This window comes from Zeus faber (genome assembly GCF_960531495.2).
Source record: "Zeus faber genome assembly, chromosome: 4".
Lineage (NCBI taxonomy): Eukaryota > Metazoa > Chordata > Actinopteri > Zeiformes > Zeidae > Zeus > Zeus faber.
In genome coordinates, this window is record NC_137191.1 from 5,920,037 (window position 1) to 5,936,912 (window position 16,876).

At 46.7% G+C, this 16,876-nt stretch overlaps 1 protein-coding gene across 3 annotated transcripts in view; it reads right to left on the reverse strand.

The window, feature by feature from the left end:
- Nucleotides 1-375: 375 nt before the first annotated feature.
- The window catches only part of pnpla6 (patatin-like phospholipase domain containing 6), a 33,324-nt gene continuing 16,823 nt past the window's right edge, over nt 376-16,876 (reverse strand). Inside the window, exons 26-36 of one of the 3 annotated variants that reach the window (XM_079999098.1) lie at nt 16,303-16,459; nt 15,650-15,766; nt 15,366-15,435; nt 12,588-12,704; nt 10,402-10,518; nt 8,179-8,327; nt 7,725-7,877; nt 6,678-6,794; nt 6,409-6,496; nt 3,806-3,960; nt 376-2,526 (exon numbers count right to left, since the gene is read on the reverse strand). In XM_079999098.1, coding sequence (XP_079855224.1) covers nt 2,452-2,526; nt 3,806-3,960; nt 6,409-6,496; nt 6,678-6,794; nt 7,725-7,877; nt 8,179-8,327; nt 10,402-10,518; nt 12,588-12,704; nt 15,366-15,435; nt 15,650-15,766; nt 16,303-16,459 — 1,315 coding nt within the window. In that variant the 3' untranslated portion in view covers nt 376-2,451. The remainder of the gene's footprint in view (nt 2,527-3,805; nt 3,961-6,408; nt 6,497-6,677; nt 6,795-7,724; nt 7,878-8,178; nt 8,328-10,401; nt 10,519-12,587; nt 12,705-15,365; nt 15,436-15,649; nt 15,767-16,302; nt 16,460-16,876) is intronic. The other 2 variants (XM_079999099.1, XM_079999100.1) reach the window with 2 other exon arrangements.

Sequence of the window (16,876 nt, forward strand, 5' to 3'; positions counted from 1 at the left end):
AACCGGCTGCAGTGAGATACTGATAAACACACGTGGTCGAATGCACCGAGGATAATATTTAATTATTATTGCTGTTGAATGATTGGGGCTGCTACTGCTATGCTCGTACAGAGAAAAGCATTTAATATTGAGAATACGCCACAAACTTGTCGTCGACTGCCAAAAAGGATGTTTTTGGTCGGAACAAACGAGGCAGAGTCAGGTCATCATCGATGAACAATATTTACACCCGCTGATCGATCACGGCCCATTTGAGAATTAAAATATCTTATCAAATATGAGCGACTGTCCCTTGAAATGGGCCAGAAAGTCAGACAGCTGGCGGGCTTGTCACCATAGACACATGCAAAAACAAAACTCAACTAAAACATGACGTGACGTTATGATTAATATTTATTATCCAGAATGCATATTAAATTATTATCTTTCCGTCAGACTCGGGTGGAGACGCCCGGTGTCCCCTGGCGTCTCGAGGCCGGTGGGAAATACAAACATTTCCAGGCAACAGATTATTCCACGTTTCAGTGCAAAAACAGATAAAGCCAAGCTGATAAAATAAGAAAAGAACCATGTTATATTTAAATGATCATTTGCATATATTAAAAAAAGAAAAATAAACTATTAAAAAAATGTATTAACATAAATGGATAAAAAGGGAAAGCAAACTGGCAGCCACCCAGACGGCCTGAATGGGTGTTAGGAGGGAAGCGGTTCAGCGACATGTAAAAAAAAAAAAATCCTCCTCGTACACGTTTAACATCGTTTTACACGGTTGTACAGTATTAATCAAGTCATGTTAAAGGACATTCCGTCCATTTTGCTCTTTTTTTTTTTTTTAAGTAACCGTTTGCTAATTATAAAAGGTTGCAGTGTAATTTCCAATCCAGATCCAACGGTTTAGATCTCCAAGACGACAAGATATCACGGTCCGTGAAAGGACCGTTCTTCCATACGCGTTTGAATTTAATACAAATGTTTCCATTATTTCTCAATATAATTCCTATTTTATTTTTTTTTGTTTTGTTTCTTTAGTTTTAAATGCAACCTGGACGCCTGAAAAAAAAAAAAAAGCGGAGAATTCTGTGTGGGTGTCCTGAGTGCCGTGGGTATAAGCAGAGGTGAGACGCTATGCGGAGTGACATTCACACGCACGCAGCAACGCCATTCATTCCAGTACATTCCTCTCTTCGTTACATCCATCCATTGTGGCAAACGCCGGTCGGCGTCGCTCCAGTGTATGCTGCGAGTTCCTTCCGTCTCCATCCCGTCACCGCCGTCTAGTCTTTACATCGGACGTTCAGACTTGGAGACCTCATCTGTTCCCGCTGCATCCGTCCAAACGCAGCCATTTTGTTTCTCTCTCTCCCTCTGTCGGCAGGTGTGGGAAAGTCCAGGTTCAGAAAGTCAAGGTCCTGCCGGGGTTTTCGCCGCGGCCACGCGCTGATCCAGCCGGACCTCCGGCTCGATGCTGATCGGCTGGCTCTAAAGCCCGGGGTGGAATGGGAACTTTGCGAAGCTGGTTTTCCCCCCTAACCACACTCGCTGAGCGTCGAATGCGCACAGATGTGGACGTGTTGTGGCTTCGTGCGGGGCCCGACACCAACTTCTAGAAGCTGCAAATTTTGGCATGGTTGCTGAATGTGAGTCATTTTAAAATTCAGTGATATTGATCCTATATAATCATAATCCAAATTACAGCATTAGGAGAGTGTTAGCAAAAAAGGTAAACATTAACTAACTTATTTTTTTTTATATTTTGTCTTGTTTTAAAGTAAAAAAAAAAATAATAAATCAATATCTCCACTGAAGCCGAAATTGTTTTCTTTCGTTCCGTTTGAACGATGTTAAACCGCGTCAACAAGTTTTGCTCGGAAGCCGGATTATTACACATTCAGTTTCTGAACCACCGCACGGACGGTGCACGGTGCTTAATATTTTTTTTGTGAAAAGCGGTCGACACCGGAGCAACTGGTGACCACGAGAGGTCTGGGTTTCCCCCGGGGCAACTGGGAAACTCGCTGACGGCGAGCCCTGATGACGGGGCCCGGGGGGCGTGTGGCTGTCGTGACAGGAGGCGAGCGCATGCAGGCGGCGGCGGCGGCGAGTCAGGAGCGGCAGAGGAAACGTGGCGCCGGTTCTCCTTCCGGTGAGAAGCTCTGTCAACTTTTGGTACGTTTTGCTGGGTGTGGTCGGGGGTGCGGGAGCGGGAGCGGGGGCGGGGATCGCGGGGAAGCGGCGGCGGTGAGTCAGTGGAGGCAGCCGGTCCAATGTGCGCTTCCGAAAGGTGACGGCTCCTAAGTTCAAGTGGGAAAACGATCAAAGGAGACGCCCCTCGAGTAAAAAACAGAACAAAAAAACCCCAAAAAAAACAGACAAGTCTCAAGAGTTTCACGAGTGTAAAAGGTTCCCGCCGCGAGGTCCAGCGGTTTGGCCCCGCCCCGCGTCCTCTGGTCAGCAGTCGGAGACCTCGGAGGTGTTGGAGTCCAGCGGGAGCTTCCTGCGTTGCCGCACCGACTTCTCCTCGTCCTGCGGAGCAAACAGCAGCGTCACTCCCAGTCCCGTACGTTTTTGTGTGTCTGCGTGTGGAGGAATTAAGGATTATTTACCCCCGTCCTCCGGAAGATATCACACTCATTTCTTTCTGAATGAGCCCAAAACCCCGGTCGGTCATGTGTTTAAATTGGAAAACGTTTAGATTTGTTGTTTTTAGGGGGCCTTCGGACCCGTGGGGCAGGTCGTTTGCTTTGTTCAGATTCAGGGAATAACACGTTATAATGTTCCCTTGGTTCCCTTGGTGTTGACACCGCAACGCTTAAAAACAGACCAACACTTGTAAACAGACACCACGCGCTTGCAAACTGTTTTGCGATTGGTCCGATTTCTCCGGGGAGTTTCGGAGGACTTCCGGAAATGACTCAGAGATTCTGCGCCAAATTGCTTTTGTTGTTATTGTCTGATTGATAAACCAGTGTTGGGTTCGCTCTGCAGGCTGTATAGCAGCGAGCAGGGGCCGTGGCAACCGCCCCCCCCCCGTCCCTCTGTGCGTGTGTGTGTGTGTGTGCCTGTGTGTGCAGGCACGATGCACATTCCCTCGATTTCTCAAACCCTAACTTCTCTCATTTCCAATTAAAGTTTGGGGCGTACCGTTAACAGTGAACAACCTTCCCTTTGTATGGATTACTATTCATGTCAACACGTATAACGTTGTTTTGAACTCCTTTCAAAGTCACCTACTGTGGAATTTTTTTTATTTATTATGGAAGCGGACTTGGCAACTCTGGTGCGTGCCTGCTGTTGCAAGCGTTGTGACATAATGAGCTCGACATATTACACCGTTAAAGACATTAGTTTATCCGCGCTAACAACCACATCCGGCTGGAAATGAGATTCTGACGGTTCTGTTGTCAACGCGCGGTTAGAAATGTCTCCTCGTAGCCGTCGCCGCTGGATGCACTGGCCATCAGGGGGCGTGGTGTTGACGCTTGGAACTCCCCCATTAACATGAATGAGTTCTGACGAGGGTCCTCACTCAGCGGGTGTATTGACACTTTGAAACCAGTACAAGAATGTGTGTGTTTGTGTGTTGGTTTTACACTACATGTGAGGACCAGTCTCCGAATTGAGTAATTTCTTTGGTTTAGAAGTGCACCAGGGACATGGGCCCTCACTTACCAGGTGCATTGACTCAGACCTCACTTTTAAACCAGAACAGTGTGTGTGTGTGTGTGTGTGTGTGTGTGTGTGTGTGTGTGTGTGTGTGTGTGTGTGTGTGTGTGTGTGTGTGCGTGCGCGCGCATGCACGCGCCTGGAAGACTCCGTTGGGGCCCCATTCTCCGGGCGAGTGGTCTTCAGCATCTTCCGCCTCCTCTTCCTCCTCCTCCTCCTCCTCCTCGCACTCCTCCTCCCTCACCGTGTCCATGCCGTCTTCCTCGTACTCCGTCAGACAGTCGGACTCCTCGGCTGCACCGAGAAACCAGGCGTTGGATTGAGAAACGTTATTTTCGTTGGATTTCTCTTTAAACTGAATAAAACACAACTTTTCTATTGAATCCTAACAACAGTCAATAAACTGTTATTAATTGATAATTGCTTATGTAATTTCCTCCCTGGGATTAAGAAAAGCGTTGATAATACATTTCGGATCAGTTCAGTTACAAGTAAACACGTTTATTTTCTCACATTTTAGAGCAACCAAACACATATTCTGTGAATTGTATCCAGCAAGGGCCTGGCTGATTTCCCCCCCTCCAACTGAGTTGTGAATCTTGAACAGGCAGGAGAGGGGCAATGAAAGTGTGGCTGCCTGGGAAAAGGTAATAATTTGCATAATTTTGTTGTTTTGCATTTTTCTTTTCATGCTATAACAGCCTGAATTTTTTAGTATTTCTCCTTTTGTTGCACATAGGGATGAGTCAAACCAATGAATAATTTTGCTTTAAATGTCATTTTCGCAGCACGATTTTTGACAATACTATTCATCAGGCTACAAAGAAAATGTGGGTGATCCGACACTTTGAAGTGCATTGTCATGTGGATGATGTTTTTTTGGCATTTTGAGTGTCTTGCTTTCAGGAATGAAGAAGATAACTCTCATTTTGGCGACCGTGAAAACGTGTTAAAGCAATTGAGAAAATCCGCTGCAATCCGCTGTCAGCGTATTGTTTAGTTTCACCACCTACATCCGCTTCCATCTGTGAGAAGATGCCAGTTTTAAGGACCAGAGAAGTTCAGAAAGTGGTGAAAAACTAAAGAAGCGACAGCCAGAGAATCAGGGCATTTATACACCTCCACAGTTGTTAACTGTAGTAAGTGTCAACTTCTAACTTTGTATTGCATTTAACCACAGGATACAAAGCAAAAACAAAAATCCATTATCCTGGATCCATTATCCTGCCACGTTTTATTGTGTACAGTTTACTGCTGGGTTTCATTGTATATTTCACTCTTTTACCATATTGCTGTGGTGTGGGGGTGGTGTGGTTTGAGCAGCCACACATGTCTTGGGTCTAAGTAACTGGGTCCAGGATCAGGGTGGCTGTACACCTGTTGCTTGTCAGAGTAATAAACAGGCAAAAGGTATAACCCCTATCCCACACACATAGGAGAGGAGCCCTTGTCATGACATGTTGTCCATCTACGGGCTTGTTCCACCTTGCCCACTTTCTCCAACTCCATCGTCTATGTCTCTGCGTTGGAGGTCCCTGAAAAGGCAACTTGTGTAGCAATGTGGCAGGCAAAACTGCCACAGTTGCGCCTGAACAGGGACTCTCCAGCACGGGGAAGGGACGCAGAAGGGCCTTCTAAAGACTCACTGGAGCCATCAGCGGGTCAACTGGCGGCCCCAGCACCAACCCTTCCCCGACTGGCAGCAGCAGCAGCACCACGGGTGTCCGGTGAAGAAGCAGCTGCAGCAATCACCACAGGTAACTGCTTGCAGCTAGCTGCCCTGCCCAGCAGCCATCGCCGGGACCATCCAGCAGCCCGGCAGCCAGGCCGCCCCTCCAAACAGCCCCCGCAACAGCCAAACCCAGCTACACATCCAAAAGCCAGCACAGTAGCCCTAGGCCCCACACTCCGGAAGCGAGGAGGGGGTAGTCTGCTTCGTCGCCCTGGGAGGGAAGCCCATGGACCGTGCTTTTCCGGGGAACCGGGTCCCCTGACCGTGCTTTTCCGGGGAACCGGGTCCCCGGGAAGGGGACCCGTTTTATTCAGTGGACATTTCTGTTTGTTTGAGGTATGGGAACACTGTTTGAGTCTGTAGTTTTAGGTATGGGAACCCTTCGGCCAGGGATTCTCCCTGGCCTCAGTTTGGTGTCGGGTATGTGGTGTGAGAATGGTGTGGTTTGAGCAGCCACATCCGTCTTAGGTCTAGGTAATTGGGCCCAGGATCAGTGTGGCCGTGCGCCTGTTTCTCGTTAGAATAATCAACGGGCAACAGGTAAAACCCCCATCCCCACACACACAGGAAAGGAGCCCTTGTCATGACATGCTTTGCATCTGCTCCGGGCTTGTTCCACCTTGCCCACTCTCTACAATATAACTGGTGTGATTTCAACCGCATCGTCTGTGTCAGAAGGCCCTGAAAACGCCATTTGGGTGGCGTGTGGCAGACAGAATTGCCTTTTGATTTTAATATTTTTATTTTATGGTTTATAATTACTGCCTATCAAATAGAGTATCTATCGCTCAAATCAGTTTTGCATTTAATTTTTTCCCCTAATGATCGTATTCTAAATTAATACATATATTTTCATTAGACACAAAGAATTTTAAGGAAGGAAACTAAATAAAAACAATTTCACAAAATGCATCAGAAGTTGTTGCACAGCTTAGGGCTACAGCCCACAGAGGGGTCCAATCCGACCCACGGAATGATTTGCAGGGGGGGGTTGATCTACTGTTGCTCACCGTCTGCGGCTGCGTAGCTTTGAACGGGCTCTATCCTGGACACGATCTCTGCCAGATCTGTGAAGTCTGCTCCAGGACACGTGCAGGTCTGAGGGAGCAGACAAATGCTGGGATCAGCGGTTCTCAACTTTTTCCTTCAAGGACCAAGGAAGCCCCAGACCCCATTTGATAAGATTTAGGCAGAGGAACAGTTCCGGCTTTATGTAAACTTGCACTTGGAAAATAAAGTAGTTTGGATTCTCGTGTGCGTGTGTGTGCGGGCTGCTCACGTCGGTCCTCTTGTTGTCGTTGTAGTCCGCTGAGTGGTGATCCTTCAGCATGTTCTGGATGATGTCGCCTCGAGCCCAGCCGGTGAACAGCAGCTTGCCGTGCTGGAAGCCCACGTCCTGGGTCAAATAAGTCACATCAAAATAAGGGGACGAATGGAGCTTTTATGCAACTAGTGTTGTCAAAAATATCTATTTTTCTATACATATCGATTTGGAATATTTGAAACGGTTTCAATACTCCTTTTGCGCACTATCGATATACCAGTAGCAGCTGCATTTCCTCGCTCTCTCTTCTCTGACAGCGAGTCACACACTGCTGCAGTGCCCACGTAGCCCCACCTCCTCTCACTCACTGTCCTCACTTGTCTCATTCCCATGGCTTGTTATGGTGTCAGCTCATTAAAGATGGCGGGAGCAGAGCCGGTCTTAGAAGAAAACAGCAGGAGCGCTGATTGGAAATACTTTGCATTTGAGGCAAATCGTAAACCTAACTCGGAGAATTGGAGTGACAGACAGAGCTGTGCTGTGCATGTGTTCCCATTTTTTTCTGTGTTCTTATTTATTCTATTTATTTTTGTATCTTTTATTGTGTTGCCCTGGTATGAAATGCGCTTTATAAATAAAGTGGGACTTCACTTGACTAGTCTGGTCTTCATCACAAGAATTGAATATCTTGATATAATAATAACTTTTATTTGTAAAAGCACCTTTCATACATGACATGTAACTCAAAGTGATTTACATTAAAAGAAGGCCATCAGATACTAATGGTAAAAGCAGAGCAAAATGTATTTACAAAGTATAATAATAAAACAATCCAAAAAATTTAATTATTTAAAAAGAATAAGAATGGGTTAAGAATAAGATAATTATTTTCTTATTTCAATGCATTTTACTACAGTGACACCCAAAACCCACAAAATAAAATAAACCCATGTGCTAACTTTCATACGTAAGCCAGTTCCACAATGTTGTCTATATGTCTTTGGTAAGATGTCCTAAAAAGCATTAAAATACCGGAGAAGCCCTGTCCAGGTGACTACTTACGTAGATCTCGTCGAACTTGCCGAAGTCCATGGTCTTGAAGCGGTCGATGGGCGGCCGAATGTACTCGCAGTACGCACTCTTCTTCACCACCTCCAGCTGCCGCACGCAGGACACGTAGGCCAGCCGCGACTGGATCTCCGCCATGTCCGGAACCTGCACACCAGAGCACCAGGGGTTACGCTGGAAATACCAATGACACGAAAAATATTTAAAAAGGTGATAATTAAAGTGATTGAGAAGTTACATTATTAAAAGCAGGAGCATCCGAGCAATTCAATTCCATTTTTGATACACAGTTGATTAACAATGTCTTTCATGCACTGCATAAATCTGGAGAATGTTGGTTAAAAGACTGATGTGGCATGCAGGGAATGATCCACAGGTAATATATGAAGAACTACGGACGTTGCTCAGCCGTCCATGGCTGGCAAGGCTCTGCCCACCGGTACTGTACCTTAACCTTCTCTGCCCAGGGGTTAATCCGTTTCCACAGCAACCACCAGCCAGAGAGGCAGTCGCCATAGTTACACAGGTCCGTCTCGTCTTGGCTACCCACGTCGATGGCAATGACTGTTTTGGCACCCATGTTTCTGGCAATATCCGCTATTGGACGCAACATATACACAAGTGCCCACACGCACGGATACAAGCATACAGCGACATGAAATTCCAGCAACGCAGGCGATAAGGACACAGTCTGGTGTTGGGGAAACATCGGTTTTCTTACACCTCCACAATGTTGAGATGGGCTCACGCAGCCTGACTTGTCGCTTATTGCAGCATGCTTACGGCCAATTTAAGACATTCTATGTGCAATTGTTAAATTCTTTCATTTTTGTACGTTGTAAATCAATTCACGGCCAAACACAGAAGGCAAGGCCGAGTGGAGTTGCTGATTGCCGTTGAGCTCATTCCAACTGTGGATTTTTTACGATAGAAAGGTTGAACATTGATCCATTCAGTCACAGACAACAGCTGTTGAGTTCACAGGCCGATAAAGGCCGCTCGATCAATACATGTTTGAATAAAGGCATATTAATTATAAGAGTGGAATTCTAAAGTTGCCAACGTCAATTCAAAAGTTGCCGACCGCTGGCGCCTCTGTCCTGATGGATCAATGTCTGGGCCGACTCGGCACCGTAGTTCACCATCCTCTGAAAAGTTGTAATAGCACTAGAGTAGAGGGATGTTAGTCATCCACCCATGAAAACAATTGTAAAACCTCAGTCCAGAGCTTGGTGAAACATGGTGTGGGACCCACAATGCAACAAAGACTTGATCATTACTCACAGAGGCAGACTGCGGGGGAGGGGGGGGGGGAGGTTCATCTGGACGAAGATTCAAGCCAGGCTGTTCTCGCTCCACATGAGCGCCACTGCATTAAGTGGATTTGCGAAGGTGCTTTTTCAAAAGTCTTCATTTAATTTGAACATAATGGGCCGCAGAGGGATAATACTTGCACTCCTTTTCAAAAAGGCTTTTAACTTATAGTTGCAATAAAACAGCTTACAAAACTTATTTTTATCTGCGCTTCAGGGCAATGGGAGGATCAGCGTTTTTTTTTGACATTTCAACATGAGCAATCAGGGGACGAAACGGGGACTTTAGGGGAATCTTCGCATAAATGACCATGATGGCAAACCGCTGCCGTTTTTTGTTTTGTTTTGGTTTTTTTTAAACAGCCTACATCAGCCATTCCCAAACGTAATCAATTAAATAATTTTATGGTAATTTAAAACTTAAAATTGAATCACAGAATGACCTCTTGTGGCCCACCTGCAGTACCCTCAGGGCCCACAGTTTGGGAAACACTGCTCTCTATCATCCAGACACCAGGAGCTTGATGGACAATTATATCACATTCCATATTTTAAAGTAAATGTTCACATTTTCAGGATATCTGCAGCGCTCTGCCAACTATTTTAGATGTTTTTAAACCTATCAAATGCCATTTTAAGCAAAGGTTGAGGTCAATTTTGCAGTGAAAGTTAGGGTAACTACCCAAATTGTAGATTGTTTTGAACATAAAATACATTCAAACTTTCTATAATTGTTCCCTTTATCCCAAGAACGGGCGAACGTCCTCAATGTCAGAATTTCTCTTCTGTGTAAATGGGAAATGCAAATTATTGTTATTAGTAGAAAAACTATTGAATAGCCCAAAATCTATTTAAGGTCCTTAAATTTGGCAAAATGGATTTAATACTTTTTCAAGCTTTAATGACCTGACCCTGGTTTATAAAAGCTGATGGACAATGTGATACTTCTTCTGTCTTTAACAGTCAAACCTTCAACAACAATCAAGTGCTGAGTTTTCCCCATCCATCATAAAAGGATCATTTCTGGGCTTTTTAGAGTTTGTTGAGAATATCTCTGTTTGGTTTACCAATTATTAATCAGTTTTTTGTCTGTGTAAAAAACAAATCAGACAAAAACATATCTCCAGATGGGGAAAACTCAAAGCACTCGAGCACCAGCAGACTACCCTCCACTGTTAACACAAGACCACTTCCACGTACTTACCGAGCTGCTAAGCATTTAAGTTCCTCAGGAAATTAATTAATAACCCTGACCCCACCGTCCGTCCACTTGTGTTAGGACTTGCGGTGGGCGTCAGGGATAGCATTTGGGGAGAGGGGCGGGGGCTGGGAGGGGGGTGTTCACTCCCTCTACTTGCCTGGAAGGTTGTTGATGTAGCCCCCGTCCATTAGCAAGTTGCCATCTTTGGGGTCGCAGAGGGGCGGCAGGTACCCCGAGAGGGTCATGCTCGCCCTCACATAGCGCCACAGTGAGCCTGGCACACCGGGGAGGGGAAGGAGGGACGGGTGGGAGGAAGGAGTAGGAGGGGTCGGGGTAGGGTGGGGGGGGATAACATCTCAATAAAGTTGCCCGAAGAGTATTTTTGTTAGTGTCGGCGCAGACCACAATCCTGGCCATTGGGAGGTGAGGACTGTGGTTCTGCCCACCTTCAGACTCTGCTGTGCACACCATACAAACACCTCAGTACCTCAGCACAGGCGACCTGCGCAGCAACATGCCAGTGCGGGAGGTAAGAAGAGTGCGTGGTATACCGTGACAGAGCATCAAGGCTGTTTTGATCCCCAAACTGTGTCCCGACAGCGCTGCTGTGCTCCATGTAAGACGGGGGGCACCCCCCATGAAGGCCGTCTCAGAATTGTATGCATGCAGGGTGTCTGCAGGTATCAGAGAGCTAAATTTACATTTCTAAGAGATCGACTCCACCGACCGACCGACCGGGTCAAAATGACGGTGACCACGTTTAGCTTCTGAAGCCGTGGGAAACATCTTCGCTGAGCTCAAATAAGCCCGACCTGAGGACAGGAGGAGCAGCACGCGATGCGGTGACAGCGTTTGGGAGATCCCTCCCCCATTGAACACGTCAGGGGACGACCAGCCTGCCCCCCCCCGTCCTGCGGTGCAGCTCGGCCCTAACGTCAGCAGGGAGCGTGGAGCACAGAGTGGTGAGCACAGAGAGCGGGGCAGGCCGGAGGCTGCATGGGTTGGAAGGATTTGACGCACCGCAGAGAAAAGAGAAGGGTGCCACTGCTAGTGGGGTTTGGGCGAGGCAACGAGTGCAATGCAAGGCTGCAGAGTTGTCTTTATCTTTCTAACTCCTTGTAGAAGTGGGCCTCAAATTGTCAACAACGGCGAACACATTGCTGTTGGTCAACCAGTGTGGTGTCAAAGTATTGTGAGGAGGCTTATTGAGGGATGCAATAAGGTTTGGTGAAAGGGGCCTGAATGGGCAACTGTAGGATCCAGAACACTTGCTCCATAAATTAAAGGCACTTAATTAAACACACAATGTACACAACAACTTACAGCATATTTATGCAAAATATATTGATTGGCTCATGCTGTATAGCATTGGCATGCAGATAAAAGCAAGCAAAGCCAAGGGAGAGGATGGGGTCTTTGTGGAGGAGTCATAATATGTTCCGGAGGGCGGAGACGTTTGACATGACATGGAAGCACAGACTTTGGAAAGGGACTCTGCTTATGGCTGTGATGGAAGAATGCTGCATTTGACGCCACAACACAGAAACACTTGGACTTACTGAAACTGACAAATTGTCCACAACAAAAACAGAGCGGTGGAGCGACGACCTATTAATTTACACCTAATTAACAACTTGGCCATCTTCAACAATGTTATCTCCCCTCTCTCCGTCTTCTTGATTTAACAGGAACACTTCACTTTAACCACAGACATTGGCTTCCATCGGTCACAATAAACACAACGTGGACTAGATACCGCTCTGGACATAGACCGCCATTGTATCGTTTGAACTATGGAACTACCGAAGCAGACGCGTGGAGGAGAAGCGGTTGCGTCGTCTGGGTTCCAGAGCACCAAGCGGAGAACGTTGGAGATGAGAATGGGGAGTGGAGGGGGGGTGGGGGGGACGTCGGCAACGACAGGAGGGCCACAAAGAAGCGAGGCCGCAATGCATCTCTCTTCCTGGCCCACCCAAAGATGATCAAAGCATGCACCTAGCGGCCCATCAGGGGAGGTAGGGGAGGGTGGGGTTTAATACCGGGTGGAGCTGAGGTTATTCCAATCTGCAGTGTGCGCTAGCCGCCAATCCACTCGGAGCAGAAGGTACAGCTCGCCGAAACACGCCATTGATTGACTTATTTAGTTATTTGACCGATCTAAGATAAATCTTTCCTTCCAAACCATGGGTCTCCCAACGTCCAAGTGGTCAGGGCTGGGTGGGTTAAAGGGGTGAGTCAGAGACGTGGGAGTGGGAGGTTGAGGAGGAGGGTAGCCCAGTGGTCTTTCGGTGTGGGGGTACGATCGGGGGGTTGGGGGGGTGGGGTATGTTCATGAAGTCTGACCTGGCACATTGTTAACATAGCAACCATCCACAAGCAAGTGGCCGTCCCGGGGGTCGCAGAGGGGAGGTAAATAGGGAGTGTAGGAGGCGCTGGCTCTGACATAGCGCCAGACGCAGCCTGTCGGGAGGAGATGGAAGATGGAGAAGGTGGAGCACGTCAAACATGAGGGGTGGAGCGGGGCGGACTTCACCTCACAGATGGGGAGAAGAGAGAGAGAGAGAGAGAGAGAGAGAGAGAGAGAGAGAGAGAGAGAGAGAGAGAGAGAGAGAGAGAGAGAGAGAGAGAGAGCACAGGAAAAAGAGAGGAACTGGAGGAGGAGAGAGACAGAGCTACAGCACAGTGTGGAACACACACAGAGAGGGAGGCACTTTAACAGGCTAGCATTGGCAGCTTTAGCGGAACACAAAGTAGACGCGATAAAACGCCCGACGAGACCGATTTCAAGCACAGCATACATGGCGACATCCCATTTGCATAAACAGTAGAAAACATCTCAGAACACAACCAGTTACATTTACCTTTATTAAAATAATGATTTATAGAACCGGTTGCACAGACTCAAACTAGCGTGAACAGTAATACAAAGAGCAATGAATTAACCAGATTAATCCAAAGTCCCATGTAAATTAGTCCCATGGCCTTCATACCGTTAGATCTCCTTAATGTTTGTGTTAAATGCAACAAAGAATTAGAACGAGGATTGTTAGTTGACTCCAATCAGCACAAAAGGTGGAGTGGAAGAGAGGGAATGAGAGAGAGGGGGAATATGAGAGAGAGAGAGAGAGAGAGAGAGAGAGAGAGAGAGAGACACTGATAATTTATGCTCTCCTAAAAAATATCCAAAACGATAGCAAAATAGGAAAAACGGGAGGAGAACCACCCAGCCAAGGGCTAAATTGGGTGTGTTCACCTAAAATTCCCAGCGTTACATTTATGCTTTTAACAACCTACCCCCTGCCGTGAGCAACCAAACCTGTGAGAGACCACAGTCAATAATAAATAAGTCAATAAAATACAAAAAAAAGGACGCGCCTCTTATGGACGCGCCTCAAACCGCAAACGTGGAGGACACTCGTCCAAACTAGCAGCAGACAACGCTCGAAGGGAATGGAGGTACCAGGTGGAGAAAAGAAAACGGTCCGGCTACAGGAAACAGAGAGGAGGGGACAGGAAGTAGAGGCGGGAAGCAGGGCAGCGATGGCAGAAAGGGCGGAGTGCTCTGGATCCTACATACTGATGTGGACATGGGTGGTGGTGGGAGTCTAGGGGTCAGCAACTAAAATGATGAGTTCTTCCTACAGCGCCCCCTAAGGTGAGACATTTCTGCAGAGAGCCTCTGTCGCAAGGAGCGAGTTAACTGGAGAATGGGGTTTCAGGCTATTTTTTATTCGACTTTTTAGACACAAAACAATGATGGCAATGACGGCTACGGCTAAATGACGTCATGACTTCTTTGAGAGGACGAAAGAGAGAAAGTAGGAAGAAAAGTTGAAACAAGTGAGAGGCAGAGAAGGGCGACATTAAGGGAGACAAGAGCGGTTGAGTTCAGGCTGCTGAGGTTAAGGAGGAGGATGGGGAACCATGACGCAGCGATGACCTCAGCGGTTAGTACACGCATGCCAAGATGCCTGAACAAAACACACGTTCCTCTGGAGGCTGAGGCACCCACACAAAATCCAGTGATTTTTTAAAAGTGTGCAGTTCCAAAAACTGGGGTCTGTGGCCCCCTAGGGGGCTGCGGAGGAATCGCAAGGTTGTCTTACGTATACAGTATAATAACCCAAACTATATATATAGTCACCTTCACTAATGAGGGTTGTTTTTTTGTCGTGAGATTTGGAAAAATTTGACAAAAACTGCACAATAGATTATTATAGTAAATGAAACCATATCAGGGATGGAATAACAGTGAATATTGATGATAAAATAATCATCCCCCCCCCCCCCCCCCCCCCACACACACACACACACACACACACACACACACACACACACACACACACACACACACACACACACACACACACACACACACACACACACACACACACACACACACACACACACACACACACACACACACACACACACACAGGATTTTCTGTTGTGCCGCCTTCAAATAGTTATTAGTTGAATGGGGTTCATTGTGGAAAACCTCTGATTAAGATTAAATGTAGTGTAGGATTCTCCTCCGTCAAAGATGCATATTCCATAAACACAATGGCATTATTTAAACAACAGCCTCTTTAACCTCTTTAAAACCATGCCATTTAATCCAGATAATGCAGCACACACCGTTTAGTTGAGATATTTACATTATTTAGAAAAGCATATTTCTTTGTTTTTACCTCAAGAGCTAAACAGAATCCCTAACTTGCAGAGGTTTGTATTCAACGCCTGTACTCTAACATGACGGAAACACCTTTGTTTACATGGAGAATAATCCCCCACCAAAACAGCGATGCTTCACTCAGCGTCTGAATTGGTGAATTTCTTTGGCTGCGTGTGAACAGATATTATACATGTTCCCGTGTTCACACGGTCGACCTCCGTCCTTCTGTGAGCGAACAGAGCTGCTGCCTTGTTACGTAATGTGAAGAGCGTTCGTCTAATCCATTCCACACACACGGCTGAAAAAACTCATTTAATCCTTCCTGGTTTTGAGCGACACCAGGCTCTCTAATCGGAGTCGAATAAATGATGAAGAAATGAACAACAATTTGACTCGCTGAATGAAAGGGTGGTTGGGGTATGGGCTCCAGCTCAGCTGTCACTTACCGTCCTGGTGAACGCGCATGGCGGAGGCCGTGATGTCGGTGGTGACGTTGAAGTAGGGCAGCCACAGGTCCTACACGCGCATGCACACACGCACGCACGCGCACGCACGCACGCACGCACGCACGCACGCACGCACGCACGCACACAATGACTTTTTAGAACCTGGTCATATTTGTTTTCTTACCATCTTCACAGCTCTAAGGCATCTAGTCAAAGTGCGTATAGTCAAAGTATACTCTGTGATTTTTTTGTTGTTGTTTTCTTTGGCTCGAGCGACCTCTCACCTCGGCTTGTTTGTCCTGGAACACTTTGTAGATGCTGGTGTTGAAGGCGGAGCCGGAGAACATGGAGGTGATGGGGTAGGTCAGGTCCAGCACCGTCTTGAACACCGAGTTCATCGCCTACAAAAATAATGAATAGAATATCTCAGCAGGAGAAGAGCAGAGCTCCTTTATCAACAAAAAGGATTTTTATTTCCCATTTGTGGTTTCTGCAGCGGCTTTTAACTACTGTACTGTATTGGAAAAACAAAACAGATCATTCCAAGTCTCATTTATGAAACATGAGCATGAAGAAATATGCTTTAACACCTGGTAGAGAACACACAAATTAAATTGACACCTGCTGTATACGGTGAAAATGCAACCAAAACAAAGTGAAAATTTTAAACATCTCGTTCCATTTCCCTCCATTTCTTATTCGTGAAACAACATCACGGTTGGAAACAAAGTGTTTCTGCTTCCAGTGTGAGAGGTTCGCTGGTCTCCACTCCACCGCCGCTTACACCATTTAATACCAATACATAGCAGGGCGACGAAATGGAAACATGTTTTATTGCAATCTTGAATAACACTCTCAAAAAAATCCCCAGTGCATTTCCAATATGACGGAAAGGTGAAGGGAGATTGGAGAGGTGGTGCATTGTGTGGCGGCGTACCTTGGACCACTCCCTAGCTCTCTGCTTGGTTCGCACCGCGCTCCTCTCCTCGGCGTACAGCGCCCCGATGAACGACCCGATGGACGTCCCGCCCACGATGTCGATGGGGATCCCCGCTTCCTCCATGGCCTTGATCACACCCACGTGCGAGCAGCCTCTGAAGGCACCAAAACAGCAGCAAATTAAATAGGAAATGGGAACAAAAACCACAGAGCAACTACAGAGTTGTCTTTATTTCATTTCAAAACTATTCCAAAGCCGGATGTTGTGGAAAAACATCATAACAGTCATAGAAGTTACATCCTAAAGACAGAATGTGAGAACCAAAGGCCTGACGGGCCATGGAAATTGGTGCAACCTGGCATTTGGGATACACAGAGACGCTACCACCTTTTTTAGCATTTCATCTTTAGGAATCGCATTGGATGAAATCGATTTTTAATGAACAGTAACACCTTTGTTTGGGGTGATCAATGGCTAAACATAACCTGGAAAATTTTAACTTCAATAACATAAATAACTCAGCTTATGAGAGGCTGGAAGGTGTATTTCCATAATTTCACAGGAGCTAGGC